Source organism: Dromaius novaehollandiae, chromosome 5, assembly GCF_036370855.1.
Source record: "Dromaius novaehollandiae isolate bDroNov1 chromosome 5, bDroNov1.hap1, whole genome shotgun sequence".
Classification (NCBI taxonomy): domain Eukaryota; kingdom Metazoa; phylum Chordata; class Aves; order Casuariiformes; family Dromaiidae; genus Dromaius; species Dromaius novaehollandiae.
The window spans coordinates 57,980,494-57,996,659 of record NC_088102.1 but is presented as its reverse complement, the minus strand read 5'-3'; the positions used below and the strand labels follow the sequence as shown (position 1 = coordinate 57,996,659).

General features: G+C 34.0%; 1 protein-coding gene across 1 annotated transcript in view; it reads left to right on the top strand.

The window, feature by feature from the left end:
• Positions 1-16,166, top strand: part of CCDC73 (coiled-coil domain containing 73) — a 91,967-nt gene that overhangs the window by 57,921 nt on the left and 17,880 nt on the right. Inside the window, exons 9-12 of the mRNA XM_064512926.1 lie at positions 1,470-1,549; positions 7,218-7,346; positions 7,749-7,808; positions 10,740-10,844. Of these exons, the coding sequence (XP_064368996.1) occupies positions 1,470-1,549; positions 7,218-7,346; positions 7,749-7,808; positions 10,740-10,844 (374 nt within the window). The remainder of the gene's footprint in view (positions 1-1,469; positions 1,550-7,217; positions 7,347-7,748; positions 7,809-10,739; positions 10,845-16,166) is intronic.

The following is a 16,166-nucleotide window of genomic DNA, read 5'->3' as shown; positions in this document are numbered from 1 at the left end:
TATCTGATATGGAAAATTCTCTTTGGAATTTAATGGAAAAATAGCATTTGCTCTCAGTATTTATACTATTTGAACTACATTTTAGCGTGTTTCTACTTATATTTATCAGTAATTGCAAAAATGAACGTCTGGAAAAGATTAAGTTATGAACTGCTTTTGTTAAACAAGAAGCCAGTCTGTTTACCAGTTCAGCTCTAGTGCACGTTTTACTGCAGCAGGAATTCATTTTGTATGGCAGTACATAGGAGTTATAGTAGGCATATAGATCACTTAAATTCTGAACAAGAAACTGCAGTCAGTGGAAGTGTCATGTAGGAAGGGTAAGAGCCATTTTCTTACACAAATTTTTTAAAGTGATAAATTGTTGTTCTGTTATATTAAAACAGTATGTGGGGAAATAAGAAAGTGAAAATTGTCATATTAGTGTTGCATAGGGAAAATTCTATGGTTTATAGTAAGATCCAAAACTTTATTGCCTGTACAGGGTCCCACTATTAGTATTTTAAAGCTAGAGAGTACATTCATGACACTTGTTGAAGTGGAAAGATAGGAGAGACTGGTACCAATTTAATGCCTGATCCTTTTCTTAGTTGTGTCAGAAGGTATTTATTACAATCTTGATAAGTATTTCATTTTTTAAGCACATGCTCTCATGTAAAACTGCAAGCTTTTTTTTATTGTGTTCTAAGGCTGTTGCCCACCACTTCCCTCGGAGTTTGTTTTCTTTAACTAACAGAAGAGGAAAGAGGTTTTGGAGAACTTTTTGGAGGGGGGAAGAGAAAGGATGGGAAGGTCTGGAGTTCCTGTGTTCAGTGTTGTGCCAGGAGCTTTCTGAGAAAATAAAAGGATTAGGAGTTCATAAAGAGGAGGCAGAAATTAGAAAAAGCTGAAAAGAGAGTTCAGAGGATCAAAATACTGAGACTGGATAGAGGTGACTGAAAAAGTATAGGGATTGGTGGGTATCTTCAGGTTTTCACTGTAAAACTTTACACAATTTCAGAGTAAAATCTTGGCCTGTATAAAGTCAATGAGAAGATTCCCTTTCATTTCAAAAGGGACAATAGTTTATTCTTAGCTCTTTCTCCTCTTCATTATGCTCTGCTGTTTGCTGTCTTTCATGTCCTATATGAATATAACTCTGTACATCTGTTAACTCAATTATTTGAATGTTCTGTAGTTCATTATGGTAGGTCTCTTGTGTTCTATGTTCCTTTGAAAATAATGAAAAACATCAGAAAACGACAAACTACAAGATGGCATAGACCATCTATTACTATTTGATGTAGAACTCGCATATAGTATCACAGAACACAGAAAGAGTGGTTAAGTCATATTTTCAATCTTAGTTACATTTCCATGAAGATGTTACATTATATTATGCATTATACAAATACATTGCAGTTGTAAATCAAATGTACATTCAAATGTGAAAGGGTATGTTGACTTTTTTTTTTAACTTTTATTTAAAGTACAGGAAGCAATACAACTCAATAAGAAACTATCATCAGTGAATAAAAGACAAGAGACTGAAATAATTAATCTGAAGGAAGTAAGTATAATATGCATTTTTGAACGTATAGATGGGCTTCTCTGGGACTTCTGCAAGCTACTGTAATATTGATAGAAGTAGTGTGTGGGCAGTAGAACTGTTCTTCCTAATAAAATGAATGGCTAAATTAGTCTTATGCTCCCTTTTTATGTGCAGCTATTTCAGATGAATGCCCATCAAATACTGGGTAGCTCTGAAGAGTTTCTGCAACCTAGGAATTTTTAATTACTTCTACAGCTTCCTAATTTTTTCTCGCTAATTACTGGCAGCCTGTTTTCTCCTTGTGCTGTGTTGTCATTGCCTCTCCCATCTAATATAGAAAGGTGGAAGTGATTATCTTTTCAGTGTAGTCAAAAGAGAGAGAGTGTGAAGACGAGGAAGATGGTTACCTGTGCCATAGAAGCAAGCTGATAGCTTGAGGGTAAGATGAAAGGCGTAACAGGATCTCTGTCAGAAGCAGGAGAGTTTTGTGACAGGGCAACTGAGAGAGTAGGCAACAGGGCTACTATCAACGATGAAGTCTGGCCAGTGAGCTCTTTTCTGCTCCTCATCTAGTAGTATTTGCTAGGTACATTTTTGAGCTGCACTCTCTCTTGAACATATCTGGTCGTGGTGTAGTAGTGTCTACCTGCCATGACTTTTGTTTTTATGAAAAGCAAGATTTGAAGGTACAGTAATACTTTAAAATTTAGCATTGGTTTTTATTCTTTGTTAGGAGTATACAACTTTTAATTGTTAAGTTTTTTGGGAGTACAATGCCTCTAGAAGCCTGATTTGAAATTTACTTAAACTGTCTGTATTTGAAGATAAAATTCAGACTTGTTCACTTGTTTTCTTACTTTTTCAAGCACTTTACCTAGTGTTGATATTTATTACATGAAGATATTTTATCACAGAAAAGATTAATCACAAATTCAGTCTAGATTTGTTTAATTGCATATTAGAATATAACATGGCAAACTCTGTGTCAAAAAAAATCAAGTTCTGAAGTGATTCTTTGGTCTCAAAGATTGCAGAACTGCCATCATAAAAACAGACCGAGAAACACAACAGCAGTAAAGCAGAACACAGGGAAAACTGTCAAATGATATTATGAATCGTTATTAGGTTTTACAGAATTTAGAAATATCTATTGCATACATAATTCAAATGCTGAGTAAAAGAAATATATATATAATATAATTATCTGAAATATTTGGTGGGTAGGAGAGCAGCAGAAAAAAATCGAAAACCTCTTCAGGTTGTCAGCAGTGATAACTTTCCTCTGTGGAAAAGCTATAGCTGTTAGAATGACTTTGCCATTATAGCTCTGAAGGTCTGAGGGCAACTTTGTCTTCCCCACATTTGATAGCTTTAAATTTTAAAAGTATTTTTAAAAGTGATTGTAATTTGCATGTGACTAAGAGGGACAGTCATCTAAAATGCAGCATGTTGTTATTGTGATACATTTTAAATATAAAAATTCAGGAGTTTTAGAAATGTTTAAGTATCACAGTAAATCTGATCTTTTTGGTTAAAGAAACCAAGAACAACTAATTACCTGGAATTCTCTAAGGGTAAGTAATTCGTGAGGTATGAAAAGAAAAATGTTTAAGAAAATTTTTTATAATTAAATTTGTGAGTAATAAATATGTGTGAGATAAACTGATAGTGATTTGTATATTCCAGTAATCAAACATACTGCTTGATCCATTTTTTCAGCTGTAATATTGATTTGTAAGGTCATGGGTGATAAATTTTAAATAAAGTACTGTTAGATAAGCAGAAGAAGGGGCCAGCTGAAACTTAATCTGACTTCCTCAGTTCACCAGGAAATGCCTTTATCCTGGCTGTGTGAATTTCTTACTGGACATTTAGTATTTGTCTGTCTCATTCTGGATGTGTGTGGAAAACTGAACTGGGATTTAATTCCTTAGCCTATTAGCATTCATGTAGTGCTGCAGAACTTTACTGTGGTAATGTCTTACTCTGCAGAAAGAGAGCGGTTTTGTTTATTTGTAAACATGTTATAAATAAAACTGTATAGAATAGACTGACATGCATTTTTCCTCAAAGTGTAGAATTTCTGTGAAAGCAGAGTTAAAGATAAGCAATGCAATAAGAATGACAGCCCATTTTTTCAACATTCCCTGGTTCAACAGCTTGTTTGTAAAGCATTTCTGGTAAGTTATGTAGTGGGATAGTGCACTCCTGATGCAGAGCCATACTGGAACTCCCTAGTTCAAGACAAGTTCTGTTTGCTAGGGCTGCAGACCAGTCTTTTGTGTCAATTTGTAAGTAAAGAGAAAGCAACTGCTTGGATCCAGTAAGAAATGCCCTGAGCTAATTTCATTTCCTTATGATTGTTCTGTATTTAGCCTTACTGTTGCAAAAGTGATCTCGAAACAGCCCCTCCCTCCCCCCATATTAGGGAATGTATCTGTCCTAGAGTGGAGGGAGCTTACAAGAGATGCAAAGCAATTGGAAAACTTTGATATTTAGAAGAGTTTGGAAGTGGGATTATCAGGCTATTTTCACTTGTTACAAAGCTGAAAGTCCATGCATCTGCAGCACAAGTGGGGGTAGTTTACAAAGCTGGTTATATCTGCCTTGGAGACCAGACTGACCTCTACCACATCTAGCAACTTGTGGGTGCAAACTGCTTTTCTTTCTGTATATATTAATCTCACAGCTGGAGTAGGAATGAATATCCTTGGTACTAAAATCTTAGTTTGGCTCTCAAGCTCTTATGACAGCCATTATTTTGACTCAGACCAGGGTGATTTCACACCTTTGTTCTTAGCGGGAATATGAAGTTAGTGAATGCAATTTAACATTTATGGATGAAAGTAAACTAATCTCCAAATTTAACAAAATTACAAGTATGTGATATGGGTGTTCAGTGTGCACAACAGTAGAACCTGGGTTAAACAGGGGCCCATTCTTTGCGGGATTAGTCTTTTGGGATTTGTGGAAAGAAATATTATATAAAGAGGATGTGTTTTGTTCTTGACATGGCCTACTTATAAGTCTAGTTATGATAGCCTGGCTTAACAGACTCTGGCATAATTTCATTTTCAGTAACATTTATTTTAGGATTTGAGCATTTACATATTAGATGCGGTAGGATTTTTTTTTTTTTTTCATGCATTATGAAATGCTTGATTTGAACTCTGGCCAAGAAAAGCAGCACAATGAAACAAACCTTTAAAGAACAGTTATGCTGATTGAGGCCTGAAAGTTTACCAGAGAGTTGCACCAATCTAGGAAGAGAAAAGAGGGGGAAAAAAAAATCTGGTTGTAATTTTGATACACCTTAAGTTTAAGTTTGCGTAAGGCACCAGCACTGTCTTGGGAAGCAGATGCATTCTGCCTGCCTTGGCAGCTGTTTCCAGCCCTGAACCACCACTTTGTGCTGGCACATGCATTTGTGTGGCCCAGAGGGAGAGTGGAGTGAGAATTTTGTATTGATCAAAACGAAATTTGACTAGGAAGGAAGTGAGTTGCAGCTTAGATCAGCTAGCAAAAGGAAAAGTATATTTAAGGAGCAGGACTGTTTCTTTCTGTGACACTTGTGACTTATGCTGGCTTGAAGTATTTCTAAAGCATGTCCCCAAGTGTTGGCTGCTATCAACATCAAAGGAATAGGTCTAAAGCCTTAGTTATCTTTTTTTAGCATTTCCCCACAAGATTATAAAATTATTTTCCAGATTCAATTTAATTTATAAGGTTCTGTATACTATCAGTGATCTTTATTCATGACAGAAAACTACTAGAAAAGAAGCAGAAACTGGGGCTGAAAATCTGTTAATTTAAGAGGATGAGAAAATATGTTTGTATGTATGTCTAAAATCATGTTATATAATTTTTACAGTTAAATATGACTCAACACAGAAAACTTTCCTGTTATTTTTGGTGATTTGTGTTGGTTCTTTTTGTGTTTTTTGTTGTTTGTTTGTTTGTTTTCATACAACTTTGGTAGATTATCAGATCTGGGATTGGTATCTGATTGATTATACATGTCCACCTGTTATATGCCAAATAAGTAAGATTTTTCTGTGCATGGCACTAAACTCTGAATTTTGGAAAATATGTAATATCAGATCCGTAGCAGGCTTTTGCACCTGCTCATATAGAATACAGAGCTTATTAACTGTCTTCTGCATACCATAAATCTAGTTCTCAGTAAAAGATTGGCACTGTGCACCTTTTCACTTCTACAAAGTCAAACTGCTTGCACCTTCTTCCGCTTAAATGTAGGAACTCTCCTCATTTCTTCCGTTATAGAGGTGTCTAGTAAAAATAGTACAACTAGTATGTGGGTTTTTCTTATTGCAAAGATGGAAAAAGCCTAACGAGGTAACTGAATATTACAGTTCTAAAGCATTATTCTCTTTGAGTTGTCTAATTGACTCAGAGATTATATGTAGTCCTTGCTTGATCATTTTAGATTTATTTATGGCTAAAATATTTGAGAAATCATGTTAGCAAAAATGATTTATTTAGAAGTAGTATCTACATTTGTATTTTCCATATAACTTTGTATTTGTGAATTTCAGCTACAACATAATCTTCCCTTTTCTTTTGTACTGCTATATGATTTTGTCCAGAACAGTTAAACCATTGGTCTGCGATAAGATGGAATTCCAGTTTTGTGAAGAAAAGTTAAACAGACCAAACTTAGTTGTTAGATAAAACTATTACCATTCTGAATGCTTGGTTCACCACTATGGCATCATGAAGAATTCTTGATGCTATCTGTGAGCAGCATTCATAACCTCTGCTATTTGTCTGAGTAAACGTCAGAGCGCTCAAGGAGAGAGCGATATTAAACAGACTACCTTGTACCAGAATGGGAGGGGTGGAGGAGAAAAGGGCACAATATTTATGACTCCAGGAACTATAAGTTGTAATTTAATGAGATCAAAGCATTTGCTGTTTATTCGCTGCACTAGGATCTTGGAATAAACTGGTTAGAAAACAGATACCAAAAAAAAAAAAAAAAAAAAGCAGGATATTTAAGAGATTATAAAGACTATAAAATCAAAGGCATATTTTAAATGAAAAATCATGTTGTACAAGCCTCCAGTATAAAATTAATTTAGCATTCTCCTGAGATTAAGTAATTAATGTTTCAGGGAAAGCAAAGATCCTCCAAATTTATAGCCAGTTCCTGTTTTTGCCAGATATTCACTGTTCTTCCTTTTTTTCCTCCTGATTCCCATGAACATACACAACAGTTCCTGTAGGTACTTTATTTCTATTGTATATCTCAATGTAGGTGTTTTTATCAATATCAATTACTGTGTAACTCAATCTCCACTTCTAATACACTTTTAGGAAGAGAAAATATCAAAATACAGAGTCTTATTTGTAAAAAAAAAAAAAAAAAAAAAAAAAAAAAAAAAAAAAAGGACTTTGTAATGACTTTATTCAGAAGTACTTCAAACAGAGTAAAGTTAGTACAATAACATTTTACTGCTGAAAACAAACTTTTAACCACATTTGACAGTTTAAAGTAGAGCTAATCATTTTTATGAATTTCGGTTCTTCAGTTTAACTTATTCTGGTGTTTTCATACATTATTTAAAAGTAGGGCATGACTCAAGATAGTTTAAAAGATTTGTCTTTGTTTTGAATTGCAATGCCTATACTGGATGAACTATTTATACGTATTTCCTGTGTTAAGGAACTGAAGAAAGTAACTACAGACTTGATAAGGTCCAAGGTCACATCTCAGTACAGGGTGGGAGAAGAAAACATCAATCTTGCAGCAAAGGAAAAAGAGTTTCAAGAACTGCAACAGAAAATCAGAATGGTATTTTGGTATTCAAAGAAATTAAATTTTTGATTAATATTTTCTGTTGCTCATTTAGAAAACATCATGGCAATGATCTGTGATGTATACAGATTAGTGATTGCTTTCTCCTAACTGCATGTACTATATGATAAAATTATTTCCAAGACTGTCTACCTTTTCTAGGAAAATAAATATATTATGAACATGAGTATAATTTTATAGTAAAATAATATTGATTGAAAACATTTCCAAAAATGCTTTAAATTCTTTAAACAGTCTGTAGGTGACGATGCACAATCTCATGCTAATACGCTATTACTAAAAAAAAAAAAAAAAAAAAAAAAAAAAAAAAAAAAAAAAAAAAAGGTAATTTTAAATGTCTTTTGTAGTATTTCATGTTCCTTTTTTTTTTTTTTTAAGGAGACAGAAGTTAGTAAAAAAGTTCAAGAAGAAAACAGTCACATTAAAGAAGAAAAGCTGGTGAGTGTTAATACAGCTTTGGTATTTAAAATTGCTTAAGAATGTATATTCTATATATTACATTTAAGATTCTTAAATGATCATACTAACCTATTAAAATTAGTTAAATTCACTTGTTTATTGTTCAGAAATAATTTAATAACAACACAGATGGGATCTTACTTCTTGGTTTTGAAAAAGTAAATTATCAGAGCAAACTACATTTTTGACACTTTATTCCAAGTCTTAACTTTTGTCTCTGAATTCAGATGAGAAAACCTTGGTATACCTATGAAAATAATTGTTCACACATCTGTTCAATACAAATAAGCAATAAGGTTTGCATAATATGCCTGCTGTTCTGCATTCTGGTACCCAACAGCTTACTTGTATTTAAAACAGGTAAAACTGAAATCATACCAATCATATGGCAAGGAAGTTGCAGAATTTTCATTCTGCAGGTCATTAAATCAAACATGTCAGAGAAGTGTTATCATCCTTGTTCTGAGCGACGGACAAGAGCAGCAGCTTGCATGCATACTTGCTGAGCAGTCACAAAAGGCTAATGCAGCAGCACTGCTCCAGTCCTTAAAAGTTTGTGTTTTGAATTTGCTTTTGAAAAATACTTGCCATTAAACATTAGGAAAAAAAAAAAAAAAGAGAGAGGTACATGGTCAGTCTATCCTCATTGCTCCCACAGTTCTGGATGTGCTAAGAGCATTCCTGTGGAGATGCTTGTTGCCTAGTTCATGTGTTATGTTATATGTATTATCTAAGGACTGGTATTGCCCACATTTATCTGTTTTGCTTTATATGAGTTGTTTTTTTAGTACATACCTGTTTTGGTAGAAACCGGAGGAGGGGACTAATATAGACATTAACTTCATGTCTTCACCAAGAGCTGGTCTTAGAAGACTGAGATGTTTGTATGACAGAGATCTAAAAATTTGCTGTCTGGATTGAGTGAAATTTTTGGCTTCAGTGGTTGTTGGACTGAGGCTGAGTAAATTATCTAAATAATAGCCTGTTTATAATGAAGCGTATGCAGGCAAGCAGTCCTGTCTAGTTAATTGAACACTGTACTGGACACAAAGGATATAACTGACTGTGTTACTGACCTGCCAGATGACACTGGGCAAGTCATTTCACATCTCTGTGCTTCAGTTTTCTAGCTGTAAAACTGGACTAAGAATAACTTAAAACTTCAGTGAATAACATGATAGACAAACATTATTTCTCTCCGCATGAAAGTATACTAAAAATAATTTCATTTTAATTAGGTGGCTATATCTGCATGTGTGATAGAACCAAAAATATATAAATTTGAAAGGTCTTTAAGTATATGAAGAAAATTTATTTTAATAATATGTTTCTCTCTCAATACATTTTGAAGCAACTGAGCGCATTTAAGGCTATCTTCTGTCTCAGACTCGGTTATGTTCCTGTGCAGATCCTTCTTCAGTAACTGCTGGTCTGGTCTTTAGGGAGTAGAGACTGGCTTGTCTAGATCATCTCTTCTGTCTTAGAATCTTTGGAAAGGTCTTTGGTATTGCTTAATATAAAGTGGCTTTCATTGCCTGCATTCCATCTGCATTTTTAGCTAACTACAACAAACTTTATTAATGGCAACATCTTTGAGGTTTTAAATCTATACCACCTGTGAAACACATTAATCAACTCATTTTTGGATGGTTCTCTTTTTAGATCTTATTCTCCTAGAAATGATTATATACTCCATAGTTTTTTAGTCATATCAGTTCTATCTATCTGGCAGATTTTCTGTCAGGTACAATCCATTTCTTTCAGTGAGTCTTTCTAAAAAGATGATCTTATCCTGCAGGATGGGTGAAATTTTGATACTTGAACTCTGTATTGGACCAACTTGGACAATTTGAAAATAATCTAGTATGATGGATTAACATGCTAGTCTTTCACTCTGGAGACCTAGGTGGAAAATACTGAGGAAATAATTGCAGTGGTCCACTTTTCTTGTGTCACAGAAATAACAGAATAAAGCCATGTTACTTGTCATCATTCTTGGTTTCTAATTCCAGTCTGAAGACTGAAAGAAAATGCGATCATTGCAGGTCAGGACTGTAGTTTTTGTTAGTGGAACTCAATGCAAAGTTCATATAGTATCATTTCACATTACATGGAGTTTAAACTGGGATAGGAATTAATAATTCCTCATAGTAGTGAATGTTTATTTGTTAATGACCAAACAACAAACCCCACATAATAGTGATCAAAGGAGTTTTTCTGGCATCACAGAGGAAGAATAAGATGCTGAAAATTTACCCTAAATTTATCCAGAACAAAATAATTGGGTGAGATGAGCTGTATTAGTTTTAAATGGCTTATTGCTATAACATCATTGATGAAGGTACCACAAAAGGTTCAGATCGGGACAGCAAAATCTGATGTACATAAATCATAGCACAATATGATGCAATACTAATGTGTGTTAGTTCTAGTCTATTAATTGTTAATTCAGGAGATATAGAATAATGTCACATAACAGTGATCCATTAGTAAAACCTCATGTAATTTCTCTGGGTTTTTTTAATATTTTCCAGAACTGTAATATAGTACCATAAAATTTTGCCAAACTGAACTCTCAGTGGAGCTGGATTTGACACAATTTAAAAATAATGCATCTGAATAAAGTATCAATGCATTGCTCATTTTAATTTTAAGAAAATTAATTGAGGAAGAATAGAATGCATTATCTTCTACCAGGAAAAAGGCCAGAAAAGCTTGGAGTAGCCCTGATTTCTTCCTCCAAGTCCTTCCCTGATGTTGATGTTGGTTGTAACAGGGAATACATTATTTTGTAAACCTTTCACAGAAGAAAAAATAAATGTGTTAATCTAAAAGATATAAATTATCTAATGTTTAAACTTCAGAAACAAAATGTTACTCAATATATTTTGATTTGTTTTTATTAATAAGGAAATTCTCAGCTCTCTACAATGTGTGCAGGAATTGCTTCAGCGAATAACCCAAACGAATGTTAGAATGGAAGGTGAATTAAATGCACTGAAAGAAGAATATCAGGTCAGATTTTTCTTGAGTAGACAAGCTGCTACTATTTGCTACGTATTTTTAAGTGTAGGGCTGTTAAAGACATCTGTACGCTTTTCAGAACTTTTGACCTCATTTCCATTGCTCCCTCAGCTCCCTAACTGTCAGCATGAACCTTGAAACACACCCTATGGTTTCCCTTTTCTAATTCTCTGCCAAAAGTAAATCATGGTTGCCATTTCTTATCAACCGTTTCTGGAGGGTAAAACCAGAATGTGCTTGTGGTTGCTTTCAAGTATTTAGTTCTGAATAAAAGATTTTGTGCCTCTCTTTTCTTCTTATAATTAATTTTCATGTAAGTTATACTTCTTGTTGCTTGAAAATACTTAAAAATTTCGGATCCTCACAGCCAAAGCTTGTTCTCAATTTTATTAGAGCAGAGGGGCCAAAAAAGAGCATATCCTTAGCCCTTTTTTGCTGTGCTCTCCAGTGCAGAATATGTTAGGGATGGTAAGTATTCTTGTTGGAAGGTGTGGAATGGCAACATTTTCCAGTTGTTCTTTGAGAGTATTGAAAGGGCTTAGAACAGATTAGAGTCTAAATTATACTAACAATCTAATTGGCCCACTGTACATGAAAGATTAAGGTCATACCTGCTCCAGTCAGGTGTCCCATGCAGAGTTCAGGTTCAACTCTTGATGGGACTATTAATAATTATTGTATATCATTTATCCATGTAACTGTACAACTATCCCATTCCTTGCTTAGCCTCTAAGGTCAAAGTTTTGAACTACAATCTGAGTTTCAGAATTACCTTTTTGTATGGATGTATGCTTTTAATTCTAAGTAAATGATTCTGTGCTGAATTGCACCTAGATTCAGTTTGCATAAGCCTTTACTTTTACTTTGCTATATGTAAGCAGTTAATCTGCTGCAGTATAAATGTATTTTGCATTTTGACTGAACAATTAAGGTTAAAGATGAGCTATGCTCTCCATCAGAAACTAGAAGCTAGAAATTCACTGGAGACTAAAGTACCTGCTTTGTAGTACTGGATAAAGCTGTAGTGATGGGAAGAAGAGAAGTCACTGATTTCAGATGTCTGGGTTGCTGCATTTGTGTTAGTCTAGCGTGTTAGTTTTTCATGGCTATTAAAATTCTTTGATCCGAGCGTACACTAAAACCAAGGAAATATACTTCTCAGTTTGGAAAACAGTCCCACTAGTCCATTATGAATCTCCACAGCTTTCCAGTTCCTTTTTCATATATTGGCTTTATTAAAAACATTTAAACATGACAAAACACAGCTTAATGGGAAAAGGTTAGTGTTTTCTCTTAGCATGTTTGAAACTTTTGGCCAAGATCAATTTAAGCAATTCTACAGGCAAGAGACTATTAATATAGCATGCTCTTCTGTAACCTTTCTTATTTATATGTTGTGTCATCAGCAGAAATAGTGAGATAGCAGAATTAGTTGCTGTTCACACAGTATCAATACTACTTTTTGTTAGAGTGAGAAGATAGAGTTCATATTATTTTGTAAACTGATAAAAAGTATTTTGTACCTAAAAGCAAATTTTTTGAAGCTCAGGAAAAATAAGTTGAAGACAATATTCACAGCTTAGAGGAAAAAAAAGAATAGAGGTGTCGTAATACTGTATTCCTAGTTTAATGTGTACGCATCCCTATTGATGATGATTTTCATAACACCTTTAGGATCTCTGTTTCTGGATTATTAAATGGCAGATGTATTCTAAAAATGCTTTTTTTCTGATAATAGCCATGAGCTATTATTTCCTCTGTCAGATAAGTAGGTATGCCTTGAAACTCCAGCTAAAGCTGTGAATTCTGTCTGTGAAACTTTTCTTTTGAAGACTCTACAGAAATGTCTGAGCTTAAGAAAAGTATGACTTGTTTTTTGTTGTTAAGGTATGAATTGAGTACAGATCTGTGTTTTGTAGCCTGTGCAGGCCAACAATTAATTTTTGTTTGCAATGATACTAATTGCGATTTTGAGAGCTTGCTCTGATTTGGGTCCTGTTTATATCAGACATTGGGATGGTATTCATATTTTGTAATTTTCTAACCACAAGACAAACCACTTATATTCATCAAAGCTTCAGTGTAGTCCTCAGAGGTAATTTCTTGTGGACATCACTATTTTAGATGAATTTGGTGTTACAAGACATGGATAACTAATAGGAGGCTCTGACTCACTCTTTGAAAGCTCTGTTGACTATATAAGGAGTCTTAAATTCTTAGTTTGATGTTTGAGTTTTAAAGTTTGATGTAAATATTCCTTCTAAGTCTTCACTGTGGCAATTAAGATCAACTAAGATTTAGTCTTGGTTGAGATTTGTAAGAGCATTCTGTGCATTCTCAAAACAAAGACATTCTCACTTGAGAACAGGAATTAAAGGATTCATAATATTTATATAAGCACTTGAGATCTGATAGATGATGTTTTTTTCAAGAGATCACACCTGTAAACATAAATGTGGCTAGATATTTTAAGGGTTTTTTTGTAAAATTCAATAAATATATAAATACTGTGATTCCCTGTTTTATCTTAAATGGCATGATGTGTATAACTGCTATATTAAAGATGAATGTCATAGGTCCCTATTTTATCCTATATGCATTTATAGGGTTATTTTGATGTGTCAAAAATATCTGTCTCTTTATGTTTAAACAGTAGTCATAAAATAGTGTTACCTTTTGCAGTTGCTCATTTGACTGACAATTTGAAACAATTACTGGGCTGTTCCATTAGCAAGTTAGCTGCTTATTTTGCATTGTCATTTTTAAAGCAGCAAATAGAACTTCTAAGTAGGGGGCTGAATACATATTTTGAGATCTTCCCACTTTCTGCAAACTTCGGAGCTATTGCTTTCATTTTTATTGATTCTAGAAACTCAACATTATGAATGGGGTCTGGAAGTCATGTACAATTCCTGTGCTTCATCCTACTTCCCTGTTGTGGACCTTGCTTGTCACTAAAGAGTTTCTTCTGAATAACAGAAAAATGGAAAAAGTCACTGTAGAGTCCAGTGGAAATGTTTTCTCTTATATGCACCAAAAAAAAAAAAAAAAAAAATCACTTGTTTATGGGTTTGAGGTAACTGCACACTTCCATTTGCAAGGTAGCATTCCAGAATGATCAAACTGGCCTTTCTCATTCTCTCTAGGAAAACTTAGCACTAGGATATCAATGTCCTTAAGAGTTCAGAAAAACAAGTTATAATCCTTTAATGGATGACACAATATTTGAGAATGCAAGGAATTCAGGTATTCCCCTCTCCATACAACTGGCTTTAACATATGCTCAATTCTATTCATCAGCTACTCCAACATTTTCTTCTTTAATAACTTAAATAAATCTAAGTTGGTATTTATTCCTGTCTAAATAATAGACTTCTTATGGAGAATACTGGCCTATCTTGGCAAAAGCCTGTTTGTCCAAAAGAGAAATTGATCATCAGAGTTAATGTATTGCCACAAGTTATCACAACTTTTTTGTCAACCTGAAAGGTTGCAAAGGAAAAAATAAAAACAAAAACAAAAACAAAAAAAACCCTTAAGGACATAATGCCTGGAAATGTGTTTTTCCAAGAGTGTTCCATGGTCAAATGGAAGGAACGTATACCCTACAGATTTTTTCTCAACACAGATACAACTGTAGTATTTAGCATAAAATATTATTAAAGTCCCTCTCACTAGAGAGGGACTTGCTTCTATTAGATTTGTTCGCAGCTAAAGAAGAAGATTTCTCAGAATCCCCTCTAAGAAGGGGTACTACAAAGGTCTTTTGATCATGTATGTTCTTGATTCGCAGGACTAAAATATACATAATTTTCAATTCTGCAAGCCACACACAAACTCAGAGAGGACTTAAGCAAGGTGATCATGTTAACTCTGGCATAGCCAAGTTCTGCTTCTCATTGCTGGAACAATCTGTTTACCCAGTAATGGTTCATCTGCCAGTCATTGTAATCAATCACCTCTCAGCCTTTCAGGACTACTCAGTATTCTAACAATTAGATACTTTGACTCAGTATCCCTCCAAATTAGAAGTCTCCCTCCTCTTGGTCTCCAAAACTAGAATATTTCCTTTGAGTACATTAAAAAATATTAGATTGATTTATTTATGTATTTAGAACAGATGCAGCTTTGTTTTGCACTACACGCCTTTTATCTCCACAAATTTCATGCTTCAGCAATGCAACAACGCCAGTAATACTGAACCGATAATGAAGATGGTGATGCTGTGCTTGCTTATGGAAGAAAAGTATTTTATCTGTTGATATTCCTACAATGAATCTTCAGATTTAAAAATGTTTACAGTTAACCCTTTCAAATGTAGGGTTGATCTCATTTTCCTGATGTCCATACTGCTTCTAACTACATCTCTTTTATGATTGTAAGAAGATACTTTGGATAGTTTATTTTGAAACTGTTGTTATTTCAAAGGTGTTTCAGTAGGAAGTCCTAATATTCAGTAGGCATTTCAAACAGTGATCTTATATGCTAAATGGGTAAAGCCAGGGTTTGCTTTAGGAGTGGAGATCTTCAGGCAAAGCTTAGGTAACACAGCTAACTTTTCTTTCTGCAGTGTTAGGTTTGTACATTAATATGCTGCTTGTGTTATCCTAAGAGCTATGCTGTAAATAACTGTTATATTCCACCTGAGAGGAGGTTGCATTTGGGCCACAAGTAAAAGAATCTTTGGTATGTGAGCAAGTTTATCAAAGAAAAGAGGCCTTGGACTCTTAGTTTGTAGAACTGGATGAAAGGTGCTACATGAGTGTAAGCGTGATTATTCAGACAGTGTATGGCTTGTATCTTCTTTTTAATTAGTTAATAATATAACAGATTTGCTCTGATAGATTCTGAATAACTTCTTCCCTGTGTATTCAAATGAGAGGTATTCTGAATTTTCTTATTGTTATACTTGTAAAATATATCTGTAATAATAATATAGATAAATGAATATAGGCATTTTTAAATCGTTGCTAAGTGAATCAAGAAGTAGATTCACATTTTTAGTTAAAAGATTAAGTAAAAAGGAATTCCTCTGAAGTATGTCTCCATACCTAACATTTTTCAGGTGGAGTTTCAAAGCAAAGTCTCACACACACGCACGCACGCATGCATTAAACTTATGTCTACGTTATCAAATATATTTGTATCATCTATATAGTAGATAATGGATGCAGTAAGTCCTTTATCTTCCATATTGTATGCTATAAAAAATATGATAGGTTAAAGATTCCAGCAGTACCTGAGACATGCGAGAAATGTTATGTTGATTTACACAAGACAGCTGTAATTTATCTGTATGACAGTAAAGCTGAA